This window comes from Salvelinus namaycush, chromosome 4 (genome assembly GCF_016432855.1).
Source record: "Salvelinus namaycush isolate Seneca chromosome 4, SaNama_1.0, whole genome shotgun sequence".
Lineage (NCBI taxonomy): Eukaryota > Metazoa > Chordata > Actinopteri > Salmoniformes > Salmonidae > Salvelinus > Salvelinus namaycush.
Window position 1 is genome coordinate 10,143,403 of NC_052310.1, and position 22,768 is coordinate 10,166,170.

The 22,768-nt window shown below is 44.1% G+C and overlaps 1 protein-coding gene across 1 annotated transcript in view; it reads left to right on the forward strand.

The window, feature by feature from the left end:
* Positions 1-22,768, forward strand: part of LOC120045354 (protocadherin-15-like) — a 224,467-nt gene that overhangs the window by 168,388 nt on the left and 33,311 nt on the right. The window contains 3 exon segments of the mRNA XM_038990233.1: positions 13,363-13,472; positions 15,867-16,007; positions 18,226-18,353. Coding sequence (XP_038846161.1) covers positions 13,363-13,472; positions 15,867-16,007; positions 18,226-18,353 — 379 coding nt within the window.

A 22,768-nucleotide genomic window follows, 5' to 3' on the forward strand; every position in this document is an offset into this window, starting at 1 on the left:
CTAAACTGGCAGTGACGACAGGGCAAAAGAACATTGTTAAAAACTCAACCATTAAAGAGTTGAGACTTGCTGATTTGTCCCCGATACACATTAAATTGTTATGGAACTACTGCCACATTTCAGTTAAATTAGTACAGCACTCACTAACAGCTGCAACAAATATAGCCTCTTACAACACACGCCTCAAAATATGTTAATGAGCCAGAAGAAGAAAAAAACATGCACCCACTAGTGTTCAAATGCTTTTTGGCACACCAAAAAATACAGTATAGTACTGTATTCTGTGGGGTGGTACTGAATTACAGTAAATTACTGTCAGCACAGTAGCCAGTAAATTACATTAGATTTAGAGGTAAAGGTTTTCAGTTTTCAAAAATATCATATTGTACTGTATTCTGTGTGGTGGTACTGAATTACAGTAAATTACTGGCAGCACAGTAGCTAGTAAATTACAGTAGATTTAGAGGTAAAGGTTTTTAGTTTTCAAAAATATGATATGGTACTGTATTCTGTTGGGTACAGCATTTTCACTAACAGGTGAAACAAATAAAGCCTCTTAAGAGGCACGCCTCAAAATATGTTAATGAGCCAGAGATTATTTAGCCACCCACAACATTTTCCCACAATGCACCATAATTCAAATTATGCTGCTGTAAAAAATACAGCAAAACAGGTAATACAGTACCTTACTGTAAAAAAGGGGTCAAATAATTTTACAGCAGTGTGCCCTTAATGCATTGCTCTTGACAGTAGCTAACTGTAAATGTTTATCTGTAAATTTACAGTGTATTACCTGTTTTTGCACCACTTTGAAGTCACTCCTGAAGTATTTTGAGTTTGTTGATACTCTGTTTTGCATTGCTGCATTTAACTGGATTAAAAGTGTAACACCCTTAAATATGAGTGTTTTAGAGTCGTAGAGAGGTGTGGCCTCGCAGCCACCAGCCTATTTTATTATAAGGAGTGTCTATGCTACAGACGGGGTTGTGCAACGTTACACTGCTGTCATGCGTTGTTTAAATGTCATCTCTCATGGCCATGTGCATTCCTAATGGTCAGGTCCAATTAACAACCTGGCAGAGTCCTGCTGTTTAGTCCACCCTATACTCCTTCTCCTCCTCCTGCACCCACCCTCTCTTTCCATCCACCCTCTCTCTCCATCCAACCTCTTTCTCTTTCCACCCACCCTCTCTCTCCACCCTCCCTCTCTCTCTCTCTTTCCACCCTCCTTCCCTACTGTATGTCTCCTCCACCCTCTCTCTCATGATTAGGGAAGTGGACTTCCTGCAGTATTAGCATGCAGCTGTTGGCAGTCCCCACGCACCGCTACCAGCACGGAGGTCAGGCAAACAAACACAATATTAGCATAACATAGCTTATTAACATGTCCTAATGCTAGCAGCTGAGTTAGCCACCGTGCACTGTCAAACAGATGTGGTGTGATGGGCGACGGCCTTGTTAATTAACGTCATTTAGTTTGTTGAAAGCGAGATGAGATGACACTTAACGGAATGTATAGGTGTACTTGCCACCAGTTGTTACATATTGAATGTGACTGCCATCTGGTACGTGTTCGTTGTTTGCTAAATTGTCCGATGTGTTTTAGTAATAATCTTTCACCCGTCTGTCTTCCATACTCAAGTCCCTTTTCTTTTGACTGAATGTTTTTCTGACTTTTATGAAGTTTATTATGATGTGACTCAGCTATTAAACTGTTTGCATCCTCTAACAAACACATGACTCACAGAAGCTCTAAATTATTAACAATGATATAAATGCGCAGTCGTAAAAAGTGCCCGAAAAAAAATATCCCCAGCTACTTACGACCAAGGTTACCATCGCTACTGCATCACAGAGTGCTATAGGCAAAGTTGTGTGTTGATCGCACTGAAATAAATTGTTGTTTTATTTATAGCTGGTGTTAGCAGCCTGGTATCATAGAGGCAATGACACTGAAACAAACATGAAAATCTCGCAACAACAGACATCACGATTAACATTGTGATTTGATACACGTCATTGAGAAGTCACCTGTGTGCATTGCAAACATTGATGGCATATCAGTGAGATTATTGGATCATTACTGGGCTCATTAATGTGTGTGAGTGTGAGCACACATGTGCAGGTGTCTGTCTGTCTGTCTGTCTGTCTGTGTGTGTGTGTGTGTGTGTGTCTTTAGTTGGATAGATGGATAAACAGCTTTGCCGCATAGCCTGAAAATCATTGTTGTTCTCAATAGAATCCCATTACTTTTATCCCACAATGCCTTAATTAAACAACCCTCATCTGCTCTCTTACAACAAGGGCCCATCGTTTAAATATTGATTGTGCTTTTAAATTATTTATCACGTATCGGTTTGTCTTATTTTAAAACTCTCCTGAGCATTGTTGGAAAATGTGAGGCTGCACTATGGGTAAATCATGCAAATGTATTTTGGATGACACGGCCTCTGGGTTTAATGTGTTAGCTACCAGTCTTGACATTAAGGGTTAGACAGCTAGCTAGCATCAAAGGAGAATGTGTAGAAACCATAAATGTGTTGTTTTATGACTAAATAGTCGATTTAAGGGCAACTTTAAAGGATACTTAAAGGTTTCCTTGATGCGCTTCTCTTTTGATTCCCACTTTGATTTGATTCATTGTCACAACAGGTTTTTAATTTGCAACATACACACCCATTATCCATTATGCATGCTTCATATCGATGTATTCCATCTGGACGGGAAAGAAGCGGTTTGTTTTGAACGGCTTAAGATAAGTTCACAGGTCTGAGAGTTGACCTTTACCTCTTGTTTGCAAAAGGACAGCCTCAGTATGCCAACTGGTTTCTAACTGCACCGATCCTAATCTCTTTGAAAAGGTCAGTGTCTAATACTCAAGCTAGCAAAACAGTTGCTCCCCCAAAAACATCTTAAGGCTCTTTGTCGATTAGGCCCAGTCTGAAAAAAGCCAAATAGCCAACATGGATGCTTTTTACTTTCACTTGGCGTCGTTGAGAGTACAAAACTTTCGGAGTTAGCTTTTCCCGTTGTGTGCAGTGAGTGGCCGAGTCAGCTGTTTTCTGGGAGGATTGATGCTGTGTATAATCCATATCAGACGCATGCTTTCCACACGGTCTGCTAGAGGGCTCAGCATGGGTAACATGAGCATTTGTCTCTCATGCCAACACAGAACAGAAGCAGATTTCATGACCTTACACAAACACATAACTCGGATCGAAGTCAATTTGTTTCCCTGCCACTTATAGTAAGTACAACGCTGTATAGTGTTGATTTAAAACAGGATCTCAGCACATTGTTGGCGTTGGCTTTGTTATTATTACAGACTGTGCCAATTCATTTTGTGTTCAAGTGGATTATTATGGTTATCCTTAATATCAAGTGGATTATTATGGTTATCCTTAATATCAAGTGGATTATTATGGTTATCCTTAATATCAAGTGGATTATTATGGTTATCCTTAATATCAAGTGGATTATTATGGTTATCCTTAATATCAAGTGGATTATTATGGTTATCCTTAATATCAAGTGGATTATTATGGTTATCCTTAATATCAAGTGGATTATTATGGTTATCCTTAATATCAAGTGGATTATTATGGTTATCCTTAATAACAAGTGGATTATTATGGTTATCCTTAATATCAAGTGGATTATTATGGTTATCCTTAATATCAAGTGGATTATTATGGTTATCCTTAATATCAAGTGGATTATTATGGTTATCCTTAATAACAAGTGGATTATTATGGTTATCCTTAATATCAAGTGGATTATTATGGTTATCCTTAATAACAAGTGGATTATTATGGTTATCCTTAATAACAAGTGGATTATTATGGTTATCCTTAATAACAAGTGGATTATTATGGTTATCCTTAATATCAAGTGGATTATTATGGTTATCCTTAATATCAAGTGGATTATTATGGTTATCCTTAATATCAAGTGGATTATTATGGTTATCCTTAATATCAAGTGGATTATTATGGTTATCCTTAATATCAAGTGGATTATTATGGTTATCCTTAATATCAAGTGGATTATTATGGTTATCCTTAATATCAAGTGGATTATTATGGTTATCCTTAATATCAAGTGGATTATTATGGTTATCCTTAATATCAAGTGGATTATTATGGTTATCCTTAATAACAAGTGGATTATTATGGTTATCCTTAATAACAAGTGGATTATTATGGTTATCCTTAATATCAAGTGGATTATTATGGTTATCCTTAATAACAAGTGGATTATTATGGTTATCCTTAATAACAAGTGGATTATTATGGTTATCCTTAATATCAAGTGGATTATTATGGTTATCCTTAATAACAAGTGGATTATTATGGTTATCCTTAATATCAAGTGGATTATTATGGTTATCCTTAATAACAAGTGGATTATTATGGTTATCCTTAATATCAAGTGGATTATTATGGTTATCCTTAATATCAAGTGGATTATTATGGTTATCCTTAATAACAAGTGACATGCTTTAGTCAAGACCTGGCTTAAATGTGGCTCTTATCATTAATTTAATATTTTCTGTGGGTTTTGGCAATTTTTCATATCAGTGTTGCAGACTGCTTCCATCCCTGACGTTATCTTCCAATTACACTTCAGAAGATGAAATGATGTGATATAATACGAAGATCAAATGAAAAGATGTGAATTGGATTTCATCGTGAAGTTAAGTTGTCATCTAAAAAAAATATATATATATATTTTCTGCATTTTTATAACAGTCAGTCCCAGTCACATCATGTATGAACCAAAGCTAGCTGATTTTTATTTTGTATTTTTTTTGTGATGCAGATTTTTACTTCACTCTTGCACATTTCCTAGACTGACTACCAACACTCTGAGGGGAAAAAAGGAAAAAGACAAACATTCCATTACAATTTGTCAGGAAAGATATATACTGTAAATGATACTGTGAGGCTTAGCTATGTTTCCTACAGTTATTACGAGGTGCTGTAGCCTGCGCTCCATGCTCCAGATTCTAGGTACACCACAGCGATACAGAGAGGCATTGCTCTGTGGACATCAGTCATCTCTCACACTTAACCGTCTGCTTATGTAGAGCGGCCATTACAGCCGTGTCAGAGCCAGGGGAATGGATGAGCGTCCTCTGTGTTATCCCTGCAAACAGCAGCCCTCGCCACTCACTTGGCAGCGAGGAGGGTCTGATTGGGAAATGTCAGGGGGGATTACTGGGGTAGAATGAGCTACTGAGAGCCCGCTTGGGGTTTGTGTTATGCATGGTCTTGCATTGTGTGTGTGTGTTGTCTAAGTGCGACTCGTTTCGCACACTGCCACCCTAGGAATCCAATTTCCTCATAACGGAAGGAGAAAAGGCATTACAGCTCAACTCTCTGTAATATCCTCTGTCCTTCAGAGAGAGGCTGGGGCTGTGGGGATGATATCCTCCTTCCTTCAGAGAGAGGCTGGGGCTGTGGGGATGATATCCTCCCTTTAGAGAGAGGCTGGGGCTGTGGGGATGATATCCTCCTTCCTTCAGAGAGAGGCTGGTGCTGTGGGGATGATATCCTCCTTCCTTCAGAGAGAGGTTGGGGCTGTGGGGATGATATCCTCCTTCCTTCAGAGAGAGGCTGGGGCTGTGGGGATGATATCCTCCTTCCTTCAGAGAGAGGCTGGGGCTGTGGGGATGATATCCTCCCTTCAGAGAGAGGCTGGGGCTGTGGGGATGATATCCTCCTTCCTTCAGAGAGAGGCTGGGGCTGTGGGGATGATATCCTCCTTCCTTCAGAGAGAGGCTGGGGCTGTGGGGATGATATCCTCCTTCCTTCAGAGAGAGGTTGGGGCTGTGGGGATGATATCCTCCTCCCTTCAGAGAGAGGCTGGTGCTGTGGGGATGATCTCCTTCCTTCATTTACATTTTAGTCATTTAGCAGACGCTCTTATCCAGAGCGACTTACAGTAGAGTGCATACATTTTATTACATTTTTACATACTGAGACAAGGATATCCCTACCGGCCAAACCCTCCCTAACCCGGACGACGCTATGCCAATTGTGCGTCGCCCCACGGACCTCCCGGTTGCGGCCGGCTGCGACAGAGCCTGGGCGCGAACCCAGCCCAGCCTGGGCGCGAACCCAGAGACTCTGGTGGCGCAGCTAGCACTGCGATGCAGTGCCCTAGACCACTGCGCCACCCGGGAGGCCATGAAGGATATCTCTCCTTCAGAGAGAGGCTGGTGCTATGGGGATGATATCCTTCCTTCAGAGAGAGAGAGGCTGGTGCTGTGGGGATGATCTCCTTCCTTCAGAGAGAGGCTGGTGCTGTGAGGATGATATCCTTCCTTCAGAGAGAGAGAGGCTGGTGCTGTGAGGATGATATCCTTCCTTCAGAGAGAGGCTGGTGCTATGGGGATGAACTCCTTCCTTCAGAGAGAGGCTGGGGCTGTGGGGATGATATCCTTCCTTCAGAGAGAGGCTGGTGCTGTGAGGATGATATCCTTCCTTCAGAGAGAGAGAGGCTGGTGCTGTGGGGAGGATCTCCTTCCTTCAGAGAGAGGCTGGTGCTATGGGGATGAACTCCTTCCTTCAGAGAGAGGCTGGGGCTGTGGGGATGATATCCTTCCTTCAGAGAGAGGCTGGGGCTGTGGGGATGATATCCTTCCTTCAGAGAGAGGCTGGTGCTATGGGGATGATATCCTTCCTTCAGAGAGAGGCTGGTGCTGTGGGGATGATATCCTTCCTTCAGAGAGAGGCTGGTGCTATGGGGATGATCTCCTTCCTTCAGAGAGAGGCTGGGGCTGTGGGGATGATATCCTTCCTTCAGAGAGAGGCTGGTGCTATGGGGATGATCTCCTTCCTTCAGAGAGAGGCTGGTGCTGTGGGGATGATATCTTTCCTTCAGAGAGAGGCTGGTGCTGTGGGGATGATATCTTTCCTTCAGAGAGAGGCTGGTGCTGTGGGGATGATATCTTTCCTTCAGAGAGAGGCTACCCATCTGCCTATTGGCATTATTTGCATATTCAAGCCTATCTCAAAATACAACACTGGGTTTTCAAAGGCAGCTTGAAATGTAGCCTACACGTTTTTTGCTTTTGTAGGATGCAGTAACTCCCCATTGCTGACTTATACTTATCTATAACTACGCTGATAACTCGATAACTAGCAAAGAATATCAACAAATGTGCACACACACGGCTCTGATCTAAACTGACCTGAAAAGCTCATTCACTCGCAGGTGACCGCTCGTGGGCTACACCCGCCAATATAATTATACTCTGTTACACTCTGGCTCTGGCTACAAGAAAATCACAGACTCAATCTTGCAAAGTTAGATTTGTTTTGGTTTGTTTTACTGAAAAGGGGCTGATATATTGTTGATTTGATCACAGACAAAAACGTTGAACTGAATAGTGCAAACTAATGGCATGAACTCCGTGAAGTTCAATCTCTTGCGTTTCTGCATGGCATTTCTTCTGCGCAGCAGTCCTGGAGGAGGTGCGTGGCCGCGCACACAGTTTAAAGGGGACATTGGCTGTGGGGATGATATCCTCCCTTCAGAGAGAGGCTGGGGCTGTGGGGATGATATCCTCCTTCCTTCAGAAAGAGGCTGGGGCTGTGGGGATGATATCCTCCCTTCAGAGAGAGGTTGGGGCTGTGCGAATGATCTACTTCCTTCAGAGAGAGGCTGGTGCTGTGGGGATGACATCCTTCCTTCAGAGAGAGGCTGGGGCTGTGGGGATGATATCCTCCTTCCTTCAGAGAGAGGCTGGGGCTGTGGGGATGATATCCTCCGTCCTTCAGAGAGAGGCTGGTGCTGTGGGGATGATATCCGTCCTTCAGAGAGAGGCTGGTGCTGTGGGGAGGATCTCCTTCCTTCAGAGAGAGGCTGGTGCTGTGGGGATGATATCCGTCCTTCAGAGAGAGGCTGGTGCTGTGGGGAGGATATCCGTCCTTCAGAGAGAGGCTGGTGCTGTGGGGAGGATCTCCTTCCTTCAGAGAGAGGCTGGTGCTGTGGGGATGATATCCGTCCTTCAGAGAGAGGCTCGTGCTGTGGGGATGATATCCTCCGTCCTTCAGAGAGAGGCTGGTGCTATGGGGAGGATATCCTCCGTCCTTCAGAGAGAGGCTGGTGCTGTGGGGATGATATCCTTGCTTCAGAGAGAGGCTACCCCTCTGCCTATTGCCACATTAGGTGGAACAGGTGTGTGTGTGTGTGTGTGTGTGTGTGTGTGTGTGTGTGTGTGTGTGTGTGTGTGTGTGTGTGTGTGTGTGTGTGTGTGTGTGTGTGTGTGTGTGTGTGTGTGTGTGTGTGTGTGTGTGTGTGTGTGTGTCAGTGTTTGTGTGTGTGTGTGGAGGATATAATTTTGTGTGTGTGTGTCAGTGTGTATGTGTCAGTGTGTATGTGTCATAGGCGTGTGTGTCTAGGGAAGGGTTGGTGTTTGTGACATGCACACCGTGTCATGAAATATGTGGTAGGCAGCTCACGTGTTGTCGTGGAGACCTTGAGGGAGGGAGGCAGACACGGGAAGGTGTGAGGAAGGGGACAGGTGTGGACTAGAGATGAGGCAGTATAACTGTGAACCTACCGTCAGCTACCAAAGTTAAGAACAACAACCCATCCTCCTCAGAATTACAATCTCAGCTCCTGACTATAGAAAGGTATTGGGTAGCATGCAGGTCAAAGCAATATCATTCAGCCCAGCCGTATTACCATGCCACAGGTGTAGGTGTTCCTCTGGCGCATTGGTACTGTTGGCATGTAGCTCATGGCTAGCAAACAGACCAGAGGAACAGAACATACTTGTTTATGAAGTACTAGATGGCCTAATTGTCACTCTGCCGTTGACAACATTCGCAGCCTTGACGACGGTATTCAGATTGACAGAATAGTAATCTCATTTACCAATAAGGAACGACATAAATATAGTGACAAACTGTCCTTGTTTTAACTGCTATGTATTAACAAAGCCATATGTTGTTGGGTTCACCAGGCGCTAGGAATGCATATAATTTTTTCATTTCCATAATCTAATGCCATTTTTGATTTTGCTTGTGAAATGATTACACGTTGACGCAAGTCAAACAAATTATGTATGTGTCCTTAGTTCACACCAGTCCCCTGTAACTCTATGCCCCATTTGACTAAATCTCCCAACCGTTTCATATCTAACACACTGTAGGCTCATAGACAACCTTATTTGTCATTCTCTGACCGTCTGACCAACCCTCAGTGGAGTGCTTCCCTGCATCCCAGCTGTTTCATATTTTACTGATCACCTTATGACTGCGTAATCTGCCACACAGTTGCTTTCAAATAAAATGAAATAAAATCAAATTTTATTGGTCGCATATACATATTTAGCAGATGTTATTGTGGTTGTAGTGAAATGCTTGTGTTCCTTGCTAAGAAATATATAAATATTAAGACAACCAATGTTGGAGTCCGGAGTATAAAAATATATACACTGTATATATTCATATGTATATGTGATGGGATGTATAGACATTATGGACAGTATGTGGACAGAATATGTAGTATATCTGTAGAATACGTTGGATAGAATAGTATATAGTTGAATAGGATGGCATTGACTAGAATACAGTATGTAAATATTATTAAAGTGACCAGTGGCTCCATGTCTATGTACATAGGGCAGCAGCCTCTAAGGTGCAGGGTTGAGTGACTGTGACTAAGTTCAGGGCAGGGTACTGGGCGGTAGCCAGCTAGTGGTGACTGTTTAACAGTCTGATGTCCTTGAGGTAGAAGCTGTTTTTCTGTCTCTCAGTCCCAGCTTTGATGCACCAGTACTGACCTCGCCTTCTGGATGAAAGCGGGGTGAACAGGCCGTGGCATGGTTGGCTAAGGTCCTTTATGATATTTTTGGCCTTCCTGTGCTGTACGTGTCCTGGAGTGCAGGCAGTTTGCCCCCGGTGATGCGTTGGGCTGACCGCACCACCCTCTGGGGAGCTGACGTACCAGATGGGGATACAGCCCAGCAGAATGCTCTCAATGGTGCATCTGTAAAAGTTTGTGAGGGTTTTAGGTGTTAAGACACATTTCTTCAGCCTCCTGAGGTTGAAGAGGCATTGAAGAGGCACTGTTGCGCCTTCTTCGCCACACTTTGGCGAAGAAATGGTGGACCATTTCATATTGTCAGTGATGTGTACACTGAGGAACTTGAAGTTTTTCACCTTCTCCACTGCGGCCCTGTCAATGTGGATGGAGGCGTGCTCCCTCTACTGTCTTCTGAAGTCCATGATCAGCTCCTTCGTTTTGTTGACGTTTTGCTGACTTTGAGGGAGAGGTTATTTTCCTGGCACCACTCCGCCAGGGCCCTCACCTCCCTGTAGGCTGTCTCGTCATTGTTGGTAATCAGGCCTATTACTGTTGTGTCGTCTGCAAATTTGATGGTTGAGTTGGAGGCGTGCGTAGCCACGCAGTCATGGGTGAACAGGGAGTACAGGAGGGGGCTGAGCACGCACCCTTATGGGGCATCCACATGCTGTTTGTGATGTGATTCACATCAACTGAGCTTTTATGAAATTATGATAACTTACCTGGTTAATTGCCCATGTTTTTGAGGTGAACCAGCTGTAATCAGAGACCAAATGAATCGAGTGTATTTAATTAAATGAGGTTTCACTGTGCCAAATAGGAGTTAATCAAGCTATCTGGCACGGCGACTAATGTCTCTCTGCCAGTGTTCCCGGTGTAATTTCGCCATATCGCACAGAAATGATTTGTATCCAAACAAGGTTGTTCCACAGTCAGTCATATCCTGGGTTAGGAGGACACATCTCTGTGTTAAAATAAGTGGGTAGTTTGTCTGCTTTTCTTCTGTCTATTCTAACTCCTCAGTCTATTCTTCTAACTCCTCAGTCTATTCTTCTAACTCCTCAGTCTATTCTTCTAACTCCTCAGTCTATTCTTCTAACTCCTCAGTCTATTCTTCTAACTCCTCAGTCTATTCTTCTAACTCCTCGGTCTATTCTTCTAACTCCTCGGTCTATTCTTCTAACTCCTCAGTCTATTCTTCTAACTCCTCAGTCTATTCTTCTAACTCCTCCGTCTATTCTTCTAACTCCTCCGTCTATTCTTCTAACTCCTCCGTCTATTCTTCTAACTCCTCCGTCTATTCTTCTAACTCCTCAGTCTATTCTTCTAACTCCTCAGTCTATTCTTCTAACTCCTCAGTCTATTCTTCTAACTCCTCAGTCTATTCTTCTAACTCCTCAGTCTATTCTTCTAACTCCTCCGTCTATTCTTCTAACTCCTCCGTCTATTCTTCTAACTCCTCCGTCTATTCTTCTAACTCCTCCGTCTATTCTAACTCCTCAGTCTATTCTTCTAACTCCTCAGTCTATTCTTCTAACTCCTCAGTCTATTCTTCTAACTCCTCAGTCTATTCTTCTAACTCCTCCGTCTATTCTAACTCCTCAGTCTATTCTTCTAACTCCTCAGTCTATTCTTCTAACTCCTCAGTCTATTCTTCTAACTCCTCAGTCTATTCTTCTAACTCCTCAGTCTATTCTTCTAACTCCTCAGTCTATTCTTCTAACTCCTCAGTCTATTCTTCTAACTCCTCAGTCTATTCTTCTAACTCCTCGGTCTATTCTTCTAACTCCTCGGTCTATTCTTCTAACTCCTCGGTCTATTCTTCTAACTCCTCGGTCTATTCTTCTAACTCCTCAGTCTATTCTTCTAACTCCTCAGTCTATTCTTCTAACTCCTCAGTCTATTCTTCTAACTCCTCCGTCTATTCTTCTAACTCCTCCGTCTATTCTTCTAACTCCTCCGTCTATTCTAACTCCTCAGTCTATTCTTCTAACTCCTCAGTCTATTCTTCTAACTCCTCAGTCTATTCTTCTAACTCCTCAGTCTATTCTTCTAACTCCTCAGTCTATTCTTCTAACTCCTCAGTCTATTCTTCTAACTCCTCCGTCTATTCTTCTAACTCCTCAGTCTATTCTTCTAACTCCTCAGTCTATTCTTCTAACTCCTCAGTCTATTCTTCTAACTCCTCCGTCTATTCTAACTCCTCCGTCTATTCTAACTCCTCCGTCTATTCTAACTCCTCGGTCTATTCTTCTAACTCCTCGGTCTATTCTTCTAACTCCTCGGTCTATTCTTCTAACTCCTCGGTCTATTCTTCTAACTCCTCGGTCTATTCTTCTAACTCCTCGGTCTATTCTTCTAACTCCTCGGTCTATTCTTCTAACTCCTCGGTCTATAATTTGGGTGTTTTTCTTATTTTCTGTTCCAACTACAGTACTTCAAATCAAATATTATTGGTTGCATTACTCACTTACACATATATCAGATAGAGCTTTAAGTTTGAGAAAAGCATAGTAAAACTCCGTTCCTCAAGGACCACAGTCCTGCTGTTGTTTACTCCTCGCTCTCTCTCTCTCTCTGTTGATTCTAATGGTTTTGAATTAGCCAGAAAGTTCACACATCTGGTTTCCCAAGATGAAGCGAGTTGCTGATGAAATGGCAAAATATGAAAACACAGTGTTTGTGGCCCTCAAGGACCTCAAGAGATTGTGCACCCTTTCCCTCTGTGGTATTAGTATGAACAGCACCGTGGTATTGGAATGTGGATTATACTGCAGTCTACATAGAGCTGGGAGAGATCATTAGCTAGCATGTGGCTTGGGAGAATGTGGTAAAAAATATATATATATTGGTGCACCAGTCAGTAGGTCTCCGTGTGTGTGTGTGTGTGTGTGCGCGCGTGTGTGTCGTGTGTGTCTCATCTACCGTGTGTGTGTGTGTGTGTGTGTGTGTGTGTGTCTCATCTATGTGTCGTGTGTGTGTCTCATCGGTGTGTCTCATATGTGTCTCTCATCTACTCTGTGTGTGTGTGTGCGTCGTGTGTGTGTGTGTCTCATCTGTGTATCTTATCTACTGTGTGTGTGTGTGTCTCATCTATGTGTTTGTGTGTCTCATCGGTGTGTCTCATATGTGTCTCTCATCTACACTGTGTGTGTGTCGTGTGTGTCTCATCTGTGTATCTCATCTATGTGTCGTGTGTGTCTCATCGGTGTGTCTCATATGCGTCTCTCATCTACTGTGTTGTGTGTGCCTCATCTGTGTACCTTATCTACTGTGTGTGTGTCGTGTTTGTCTCATCTACTGTGTGTGTGTGTCGTGTGTGTCTCATCTACTGTGTGTGTGTGTCGTGTGTGTCTCATCTACTGTGTTGTGTGTGTCTCCTCGGTGTGTCTCATCTACTGTGTTGTGTGTGTCTCATATACTGTGTTGTGTGTGTCTCATATACTGTGTGTGTGTCTCCTCGGTGTGTCTCATATACTGTGTGTGTGTGTGTCTCCTCGGTGTGTCTCATATACTGTGTGTGTGTGTGTTTTCTTCCAGATTTCCCCCTGTGAGTGAGAAGGCTAAGGTGGGGAAGCTGGTCGGTGTCATACTGGCTGCAGCTGTCAATCAAACGATTGTCTACTCCATAGTGGAGGGCAACGAGGGAGGTGAGTAGTAACAGACTCTAACCTACACTGTGCCTTTGACCTAGTTCCAGAGGTCATGTTGTAATTCTATACAGCAGTGATAGTCCCAGTCTTTTATTCTGACACACTATAAACAACATGAAGTAGTAAGGACCCTCAGAGGTCAATCACAGAGCCATACATACAGCTCTATACGGCTCTATACGGGTCTATGCAGCTTTGTACAGCTCTATGCGCCTCTATACGGCTCTATACGCCTCTATTCGCCTCTATACGGCTCTATACGCCTCGATATGCCTCTATACGCCTCTATACGCCTCTATACGCCTCTATACGCCTCTATACGGCTCTATACGCCTCGATATGCCTCTATACGCCTCTATTCGCCTCTATACGCCTCTATATACCTCTATATGCCTCTATACGCCTCTATTCGCCTCTATATACCTCTATACGCCTATATATACCTCTATTCGCCTCTATACGCCTCTATACGCCTCTATACAACTCTATACGCCTCTATACGCCTCTATACGCCTCTATACGGCTCTATACGCCTCTATACGGCTCTATATGCCTCTATATGCCTCTATACGCCTCTATACGCCTCTATATACCTCTATACGCCTCTATACGCCTCTATATACCTCTATATGCCTCTCTACGCCTCTATATGCCTCTATATACCTCTATTCTCCTCTATATGCCTCTATATACCTCTATACGCCTCTATATACCTCTATACGCCTCTATATACCTCTATACGCCTCTATACGCCTCTATATGCCTCTATATACCTCTATACGCCTCTATACGCCTCTATACACCTCTATTCGCCTCTATACGCCTCGATTCGCCTCTATATGCCTCTATACGCCTCTATTCGCCTCTGTACGCCTCTATATACCTCTATACGCCTCTACACGCCTCTATATACCTCTATACGCCTCGATATGCCTCTATACAACTCTATACGCCTCTATACGCCTCTATATACCTCTATACGCCTCTATACGCCTCTATACACCTCTATACGCCTCTATTCGCCTCTATTCGCCTCTATATACCTCTATATGCCTCTATATGCCTCTATACGCCTCTATATGCCTCTATATGCCTCTATACGCCTCTATACGCCTCTACACGCCTCTATACGCCTCTACATACCTCTATGCGGCTCTATACGCCTCTATTCGCCTCTATATACCTCTATACGCCTCTATACGCCTCTATATACCTCTATACGCCTCTACACGCCTCTATATACCTCTATACGCCTCTATATGCCTCTATACGCCTCTATTCGCCTCTATACGCCTCTATACGCCTCTATATACCTCTATACGCCTCTATACACCTCTATGCGGCTCTATACGCCTCTATACGCCTCTATTTGCCTCTATTTGCCTCTATTCGCCTCTATTCGCCTCTATTCGCCTCTATATGCCTCTATACGCCTCTATTCGCCTCTATACGCCTCTATACGCCTCTATACGCCTCTATATGCCTCTATATGCCTCTATACGCCTCTATATACCTCTATACACCTCGATATGCCTCTATACAACTCTATACAACTCTATACGACTCTATACGCCTCTATACGCCTCTACACGCCTCTATATACCTCTATACGTCTCTATTCGCCTCTATTCGCCTCTATATACCTCTATACAACTCTATACGCCTCTATATACCTCTATATGCCTCTATACAACTCTATACGCCTCTATACAACTCTATACGGCTCTATACGCCTCTCTACGGCTCTATGCAGTTCTATATGGCTCTATATGGCTCTAGTCAGTCATCTGCCCACAGAGAGACAGCACCCAAAGTGTGTGTGTATGTGTGCGTGCCTCGGTCATGACAGAGTTACTGCCATGTAAAAGCAAAATGAGGGATGATTAGACCCGTCCATCCTCCCATCGTCCCTCACTGTGATTAAAACCTGGGCTCCTGCCTCTCAGAGTGTGAAAAGATGAAATTGCATCCCCATACTGAGCCTCGCATTCAACTACATCTGAAACATTTAGTCATTTGGAAACAAAGGGAATTGGCTTCACTTTTAACTCTCATTAGATTCAATGAAGAAGCACCAGGAAGATTCATTGTTGTTAAATTCAAGGTTCATGGCGTACTGGGAGGACTTAATTGTAGGTCTGAAAATAAAGGGGAGCGAGATGAGTTCTAGCTATGCTCTTCGGTGCATTCCTGCTGTGCATGTGCATCAATTATGCCTTACACAAAATCAATGGGTGACTAAGTGATTCTCCAGTCTAGTGTCATTTCTTTCTGGTGTCGTGCCTCAACACGTGACGCCACACACAGTGGGATTTGGGGAGGTGAATAGACTTGTCATTCTACCCAGAGACTGATACAGTATTAAATGACTATGTTTTCATCGTCTTCTAGGTGTGTTCAGGCTCAACAACAACACCGGGGTGATCACTACGGCCAAGCCGCTGGACTATGAGGCCAACGGCAGCTACAGCCTCAGAGTGGAGGCTGACTCCATGGGGTTGGCCGAGTCCAATCTCCGAGCTCCCTCCAAGAGTACGCCTGCCTATCATTCAAACTGTCACTTGGAAAATGTCACCCTGTTTTCTTATATAGTGCATTGCTTTTGACCAGGGCTAAAAGCCTTCTGTAGCTTCTGGGTTTAATGGCCTCAGAAAGACTTAAAAACGGAAGGCAACGGTTGACCAAAAATGCTTTTTACAACCTTAATTTGAGAAGGAGTAATTGAAATTCAAATGTTTGTTTCTGCCGTCTCTCTGTTTCTCTCACTTGCAACAGAAATGTTTATCTGGCATTTGCCTGTAAATTATTTCCCATCTTAGCTTTTTCCCAAATACTTAAAAGCACGCCTCATCCTTTCACGATATTTCGTTTTCTGATTAGTCACATTCATGCTGAGTTGCTGCGGAGGACGAGACATTTTGATTTAACAGTTACTGTTAAATGTGACAGATTTAAAAATAAAAATAAATCCTTTCTGGACAATCTCATCATGTCTCCTCAATATGCAGAAGCAATCACTCAAATCCATTTGATTACAATAGCGCTGTCATCCACTTATATCTAAATGCCAACTTCGTCGATTCTAGAATAAAAGGCTTGTAGAGATTTGGTCACAGCTGTATGTTCTACCCAGATTACAATTAGAATTAGATTCAGCATGTTTTTCTCTACTCAACTAAATTGACTAATATACTGTACCCAGGCCACTCACTGTGTGTCATTCAAGCTGAGAGGGGGCTGAGTGGCTGAGAGGGGGCAGCAGCAAACATGACGAAGACACCCACTAGCAATAGATTAAGTCCTAGTTCCATTGAAGCAGGCCTGGCAGCTATATTTGAGATGTGGTGGAAATTTCATCATGGGGGGGTGGGGGGGGGCTATTCATGTTGTTTGATTCATTCTGCTGGAGGAGGTAGCGTGGTAAATGGCTGCAGAGAGTGGATGGGTACTCCCCACTGCGTTTGGCTATGGAGGTGACGTCATCACTGTATTATGAAGACACTTGGTTGAATTGATTCGAGCCACAGCACTGATTATGCGGGGAGGGGGGGGCACAAGCATGCAAAAAGTGTAAAAAACTAAAAGTAGACCATTACCACTTAAAGAATAATACATTTTTTAGACCTTGCCAATGCATTGGTAATCGTATTATTATTATTACATTGTAAAATATGTGATTTGTGTGTCCATGAAAACTGTTTCGCCCCACATGCACAAAATGTTAAGTAGTTACACTGCGTTTCTGAGATCTCTACACAAAAAAACTGTCTGACAGCTAGATCCAGGATTGTTACAGGGTTCAAATTCAATGTCTAATTTAACTGATTAATGCTTAATATATGATAGAACAACAACTTACACTGCCATAAATGCAGGGACAGAAAAGGACATTTTATGTCACATGTTTTGGACAAACCCATCAAGACACCAACATGAGAACAGGGGAGGCTGCTGAACAGAGCACATGGGATGGCATCAAACACCTGGAAACCATATGATGTATTTGATACCATTCCACTGATTCCGCTCCAGTTATTATCAATGACTTATCCTCACTGGTATCCTTGTTTATAGAAATACCCAGGTGTGTGTTGCAATGCAGCAGTAAGTACTCTCCTGCTGTTGCTCGTTTAGTGTTGTCATCCGCTGTAACTTTGGACATTCTGGCAGGGATAAACGAGAAAGGTGCTGACTCTACTGTCTTCCTGGTCTGTCCCCTGGTCTGTCCCCATGGTCTGTACTCCTGGCCTGTCGCCCTGGTCTGTCCCCCTGGTCTGTCCCCATGGTCTGTACTCCTGGCCTGTCGCCCTGGTCTGTCCCCCTGGTCTGTCCCCATGGTCTGTACTCCTGGTCTGTCCCCCTGGTCTGTCCCCTGGTCTGTCCCCTGGTCTGTCTTCCTGGTCTGTCTTCCTGGCCTGTCTTCCTGGCCTGTCACCCTGGTCTGTCCCCTGGTCTGTCCCCCTGGTCAGCCCCAGAGCATTTTGTCAGATGACGTAAGACATTTTATTTGGTGGGTCCCTCTGCGTATTTGTAGCCCTTCAGGAGTGGCCTGGCATTTTACTATGAGAAATGACAAACCGCAATGCAGTGCTGTAGTATTTTAGTCAAACATCTAAATCATTGTATTGGCAGTGAAATGTATATGATGCACATTTGACTGTTTAGAGTTCTCGTTTTCTATTCAATCCAAATGATATTCAGATTAGCCTTTGGGGTTATTTGTAATGATGTGTTTCTTTCTCCTCTGCAGCCAACACAGCGAGGGTGTTCATTGATGTTTGGGATGAGAATGATCACTCTCCTGTCTTTACCAAACCCTTGTACCTGGGAGGAGTGGCCGAGGACGCCAAGACATTCACTTCTGTACTACAAGTCCAGGTACACCAAGCTCCTTTCTAACACAAAGTGGACAACTTCTAAGTAGTGCAATTGGTGTCGAAAGAGGACAATTCATTATTTTCAAAAAATGTAAATTTACTGAAATGGAACGATCAAACTACGATCACTCCTTCTCACGATGCAACCAGCCAAAATGTGTCCGGTTGAACGATTATCTGTGTTTGCATTTGAAATGCAGAGTTTTGTAGTTGTAATCTTTGACTCGTGTTGATAATGCATGACCAGCTGGAGGATCAACCATCTCAGAATTTCAGACACCTCTGACAAAACTTAGAATGCCCATTCCGTAGAGGCTCTCACATAAAATCTCTAACAATACTTAGAATGCCCAGGCCGTATAGCCTCTCACATAAAATCTCTGACAATACTTAGAATGCCCAGGCCGTAGAGGCTCTCACATAAAATCTCTGACAATACTTAGAATGCTAAGGCTGTAGAGGCTCTCACATAAAATCTCCACACATCTGTCAATAGCATGCTGCAAAGTCCTGTGTGAAAGGGAATTATCCCCTGTGTGCACCAGGGCGTGTTGTTGTTAGTTTTTCGCGCCATTGTTGCTAAAGCCACTGTGACACCTGTTGGGAGTGTGCACAGACTGAGACTGTGTGTGTGTGTGTGTGTGTGTGTGTGTGTGTGTGTGTGTGTGTGTGTGTGTGTGTGTGTGTGTGTGTGTGTGTGTGTGTGTGTGTGTGTGTGTGTGTGTGTGTGTGTGTGTGTGTGTGTCATTTGCATCGTTGTTTCAGAATGATGAGCCGTAGCAAGACTACTTTTTATTCAGATATGCATGCTGTTTTCTCTGGTGTTTGTCTGATGTTTGTGTCTCCCTGCCGGTCTGTCTCCCTGTTTGTCTATATGCCTGTCTCCCTGCCTGTTTCCCAGCTGGTATTTCTCCCTGCCGGTCTGTCTCCCTGCCGGTCTGTCTCCCTGCTGACCTGTCTCCCTGTCTGTCCACCTGCCTGGCTTCCTGTCTCCTTGTCTGTCTCCCTGCTGGCCTGTCTCCCTGTCTGTCTACCTGCCTGTCTCCCTGTCTGTGTCCTTGTCTGTCTCCCTGCCTGCCTGTCTTCCTGCCTTCATCTTTCCATCTGTCTGCGTCTGAGTATGCGCCTACAATGTCTGTGTGCAGGTGAAGTGGGGATCATTTGACATTTGAGTCATTTAGCAGACGCTCTTATCCAGAGCCACTTACAGTCAGTGCATTCATCTTAAGATAGCTAGGTGGGACAACCACATATCATAGGCATAGTAAGTACACTTTTCCTCAATAAAGTAGCTATCGGGGGGGGGGGTTGTCAAGTGCAAGTGTTGGTTCAGGAGTGAGGAGGAGGGTTGTTGCTCCATTCGACTGTTGTTGCTCCTTTTGACTGTTGTTGCCCCACTCGACTGTTGTTGCCCCACTCGACTGTTGTTGCTCCATTTGACTGTTGTTGCTCCATTTGACTGTTGTTGCTCCATTCGACTGTTGTTGCTCCCTTCGACTGTTGTTGCTCCATTTGACTGTTGTTGCTCCATTCAACTGTTGTTGCTCCATTCGACTGTTGTTGCTCCATTTGACTGTTGTTGCTCCATTTGACTGTTGTTGCTCCATTTGACTGTTGTTGCTCCATTTGACTGTTGTTGCTCCCTTCGACTGTTGTTGCTCCCTTCGACTGTTGTTGCTCCCTTCGACTGTTGTTGCTCCATTTGACTGTTGTTGCTCCATTCGACTGTTGTTGCTCCCTTCGACTGTTGTTGCTCCCTTCGACTGTTGTTGCTCCCTTCGGCTGTTGTTGCTCCCTTCGACTGTTGTTGCTCCACTCGACTGTTGTTGCTCCACTCGACTGTTGTTGCTCCATTCGACTGTTGTTGCTCCATTCGACTGTTGTTGCTCCATTCGACTGTTGTTGCTCCATTCGACTGTTGTTGCTCCCTTCGACTGTTGTTGCTCCATTCGACTGTTGTTGCCCCACTCGACTGTTGTTGCCCCACTCGACTGTTGTTGCTCCACTCGACTGTTGTTGCTCCACTCGACTGTTGTTGCTCCCTTCGACTGTTGTTGCTCCCTTCGACTGTTGTTGCTCCCTTCGACTGTTGTTGCTCCCTTCGACTGTTGTTGCTCCATTCGACTGTTGTTGCCCCACTCGACTGTTGTTGCCCCACTCGACTGTTGTTGCCCCACTCGACTGTTGTTGCTCCACTCGACTGTTGTTGCTCCCTTCGACTGTTGTTGCTCCCTTCGACTGTTGTTGCTCCCTTCGACTGTTGTTGCTCCATTCGACTGTTGTTGCCCCACTCGACTGTTGTTGCCCCACTCGACTGTTGTTGCCCCACTCGACTGTTGTTGCTCCATTCGACTGTTGTTGCTCCATTTGACTGTTGTTGCCCCACTCGACTGTTGTTGCTCCATTCGACTGTTGTTGCTCCATTCGACTGTTGTTGCTCCATTCGACTGTTGTTGCTCCATTCGACTGTTGTTGCTCCATTCGACTGTTGTTGCTCCATTCGACTGTTGTTGCTCCATTCGACTGTTGTTGCTCCCTTTGACTGTTGTTGCTCCATTTGACTGTTGTTGCTCCATTTGACTGTTGTTGCTCCATTTGACTGTTGTTGCTCCATTTGACTGTTGTTGCTCCCTTTGACTGTTGTTTCTCCCTTCGACTGTTGTTGCTCCCTTTGACTGTTGTTTCTCCCTTCGACTGTTGTTTCTCCCTTCGACTGTTGTTGCTCCATTCGACTGTTGTTTCTCCCTTCGACTGTTGTTGCTCCATTTGACTGTTGTTGCTCCCTTCGACTGTTGTTGCTCCCTTTGACTGTTGTTGCTCCCTTTGACTGTTGTTGCTCCCTTTGACTGTTGTTGCTCCCTTTGACTGTTGTTGCTCCCTTCGACTGTTGTTTCTCCCTTCGACTGTTGTTGCTCCATTTGACTGTTGTTGCTCCATTTGACTGTTGTTGCTCCCTTTGACTGTTGTTGCTCCCTTCGACTGTTGTTTCTCCCTTTGACTGTTGTTTCTCCCTTCGACTGTTGTTGCTCCATTCGACTGTTGTTGCTCCCTTTGACTGTTGTTTCTCCCTTCGACTGTTGTTGCTCCCTTCGACTGTTGTTGCTCCCTTTGACTGTTGTTGCTCCCTTTGACTGTTGTTGCTCCCTTCGACTGTTGTTTCTCCCTTCGACTGTTGTTGCTCCCTTTGACTGTTGTTGCTCCCTTTGACTGTTGTTGCTCCCTTCGACTGTTGTTGCTCCATTTGACTGTTGTTGCTCCCTTCGACTGTTGTTGCTCCCTTCGACTGTTGTTTCTCCCTTCGACTGTTGTTTCTCCCTTCGACTGTTGTTTCTCCCTTCGACTGTTGTTGCTCCCTTTGACTGTTGTTGCTCCCTTTGACTGTTGTTGCTCCATTTGACTGTTGTTGCTCCCTTCGACTGTTGTTGCTCCCTTCGACTGTTGTTTCTCCCTTCGACTGTTGTTTCTCCCTTCGACTGTTGTTGCTCCCTTTGACTGTTGTTGCTCCCTTCGACTGTTGTTGCTCCATTTGACTGTTGTTGCTCCATTTGACTGTTGTTGCTCCCTTCGACTGTTGTTGCTCCATTCAGGCTAGTGTAGAACACAGTCACAAACGGGTTTGCCAGGAGCCTCAAAGAGATCCTTTAGACCAGGAGGTAATGGAATTACTGGGTCAAAGATTTCCTGAACTGACATACTGTACCCACTGGTTCCAACTCCTAATGGTAACATTCAACCTCCCAGGTGTTTCTCTCACAGTCAGGGTCAGTATCTTCGTCTTTAGTATTCATACCTATTCCCTGTTGCTTTACTAATAGGACATTCGTAGCAGATCTGAATATGGATCTCTGTAAAAGCTGCTCAGCATCGCCAAGATTAGACTAATCTACTTTTAAATCCTTCTTTAAATAGTTTTGTGAGAAAGAGGGAGTTTAAACCCTGATGGAGTTTTGGCCAAACCTGAACAAAGGGTAGAATGGAGAGAGGGAGGGACAGAAGTGATGTTTGCTACTCTGTCACACAGGAGCATCGGCACTGTAGAAATAAATAATAACTTGTCTTCTGAGTGACACACATTGTCTGTGATTGATCTCATAATTAGTATATTTGAACACAAAACAAGTCACTCTTGACGCAATGTGTTTGTGTTCCTGTACAGATAGGAAAACAAAGAGGAATCTCTGCAAAGAACAAATCCAATTTCGCAGCAAATCAGCCTCAAATCAGAACCACAGTTTCTAACAAGTCAGGGTTGCTTTCATAACACAGTCAAATGCTGTCCTCTCTCTCTGCTTGCTTGGTGCAGTCTTTGTGCCACATTTTCACACTGCATTCATACACTGGTATCTTGTTTCCTGGTCTGGTCTCACCATTAACTAACCCAGGGGGTGGATTATTTTACCAGTGAACCTGTACCTA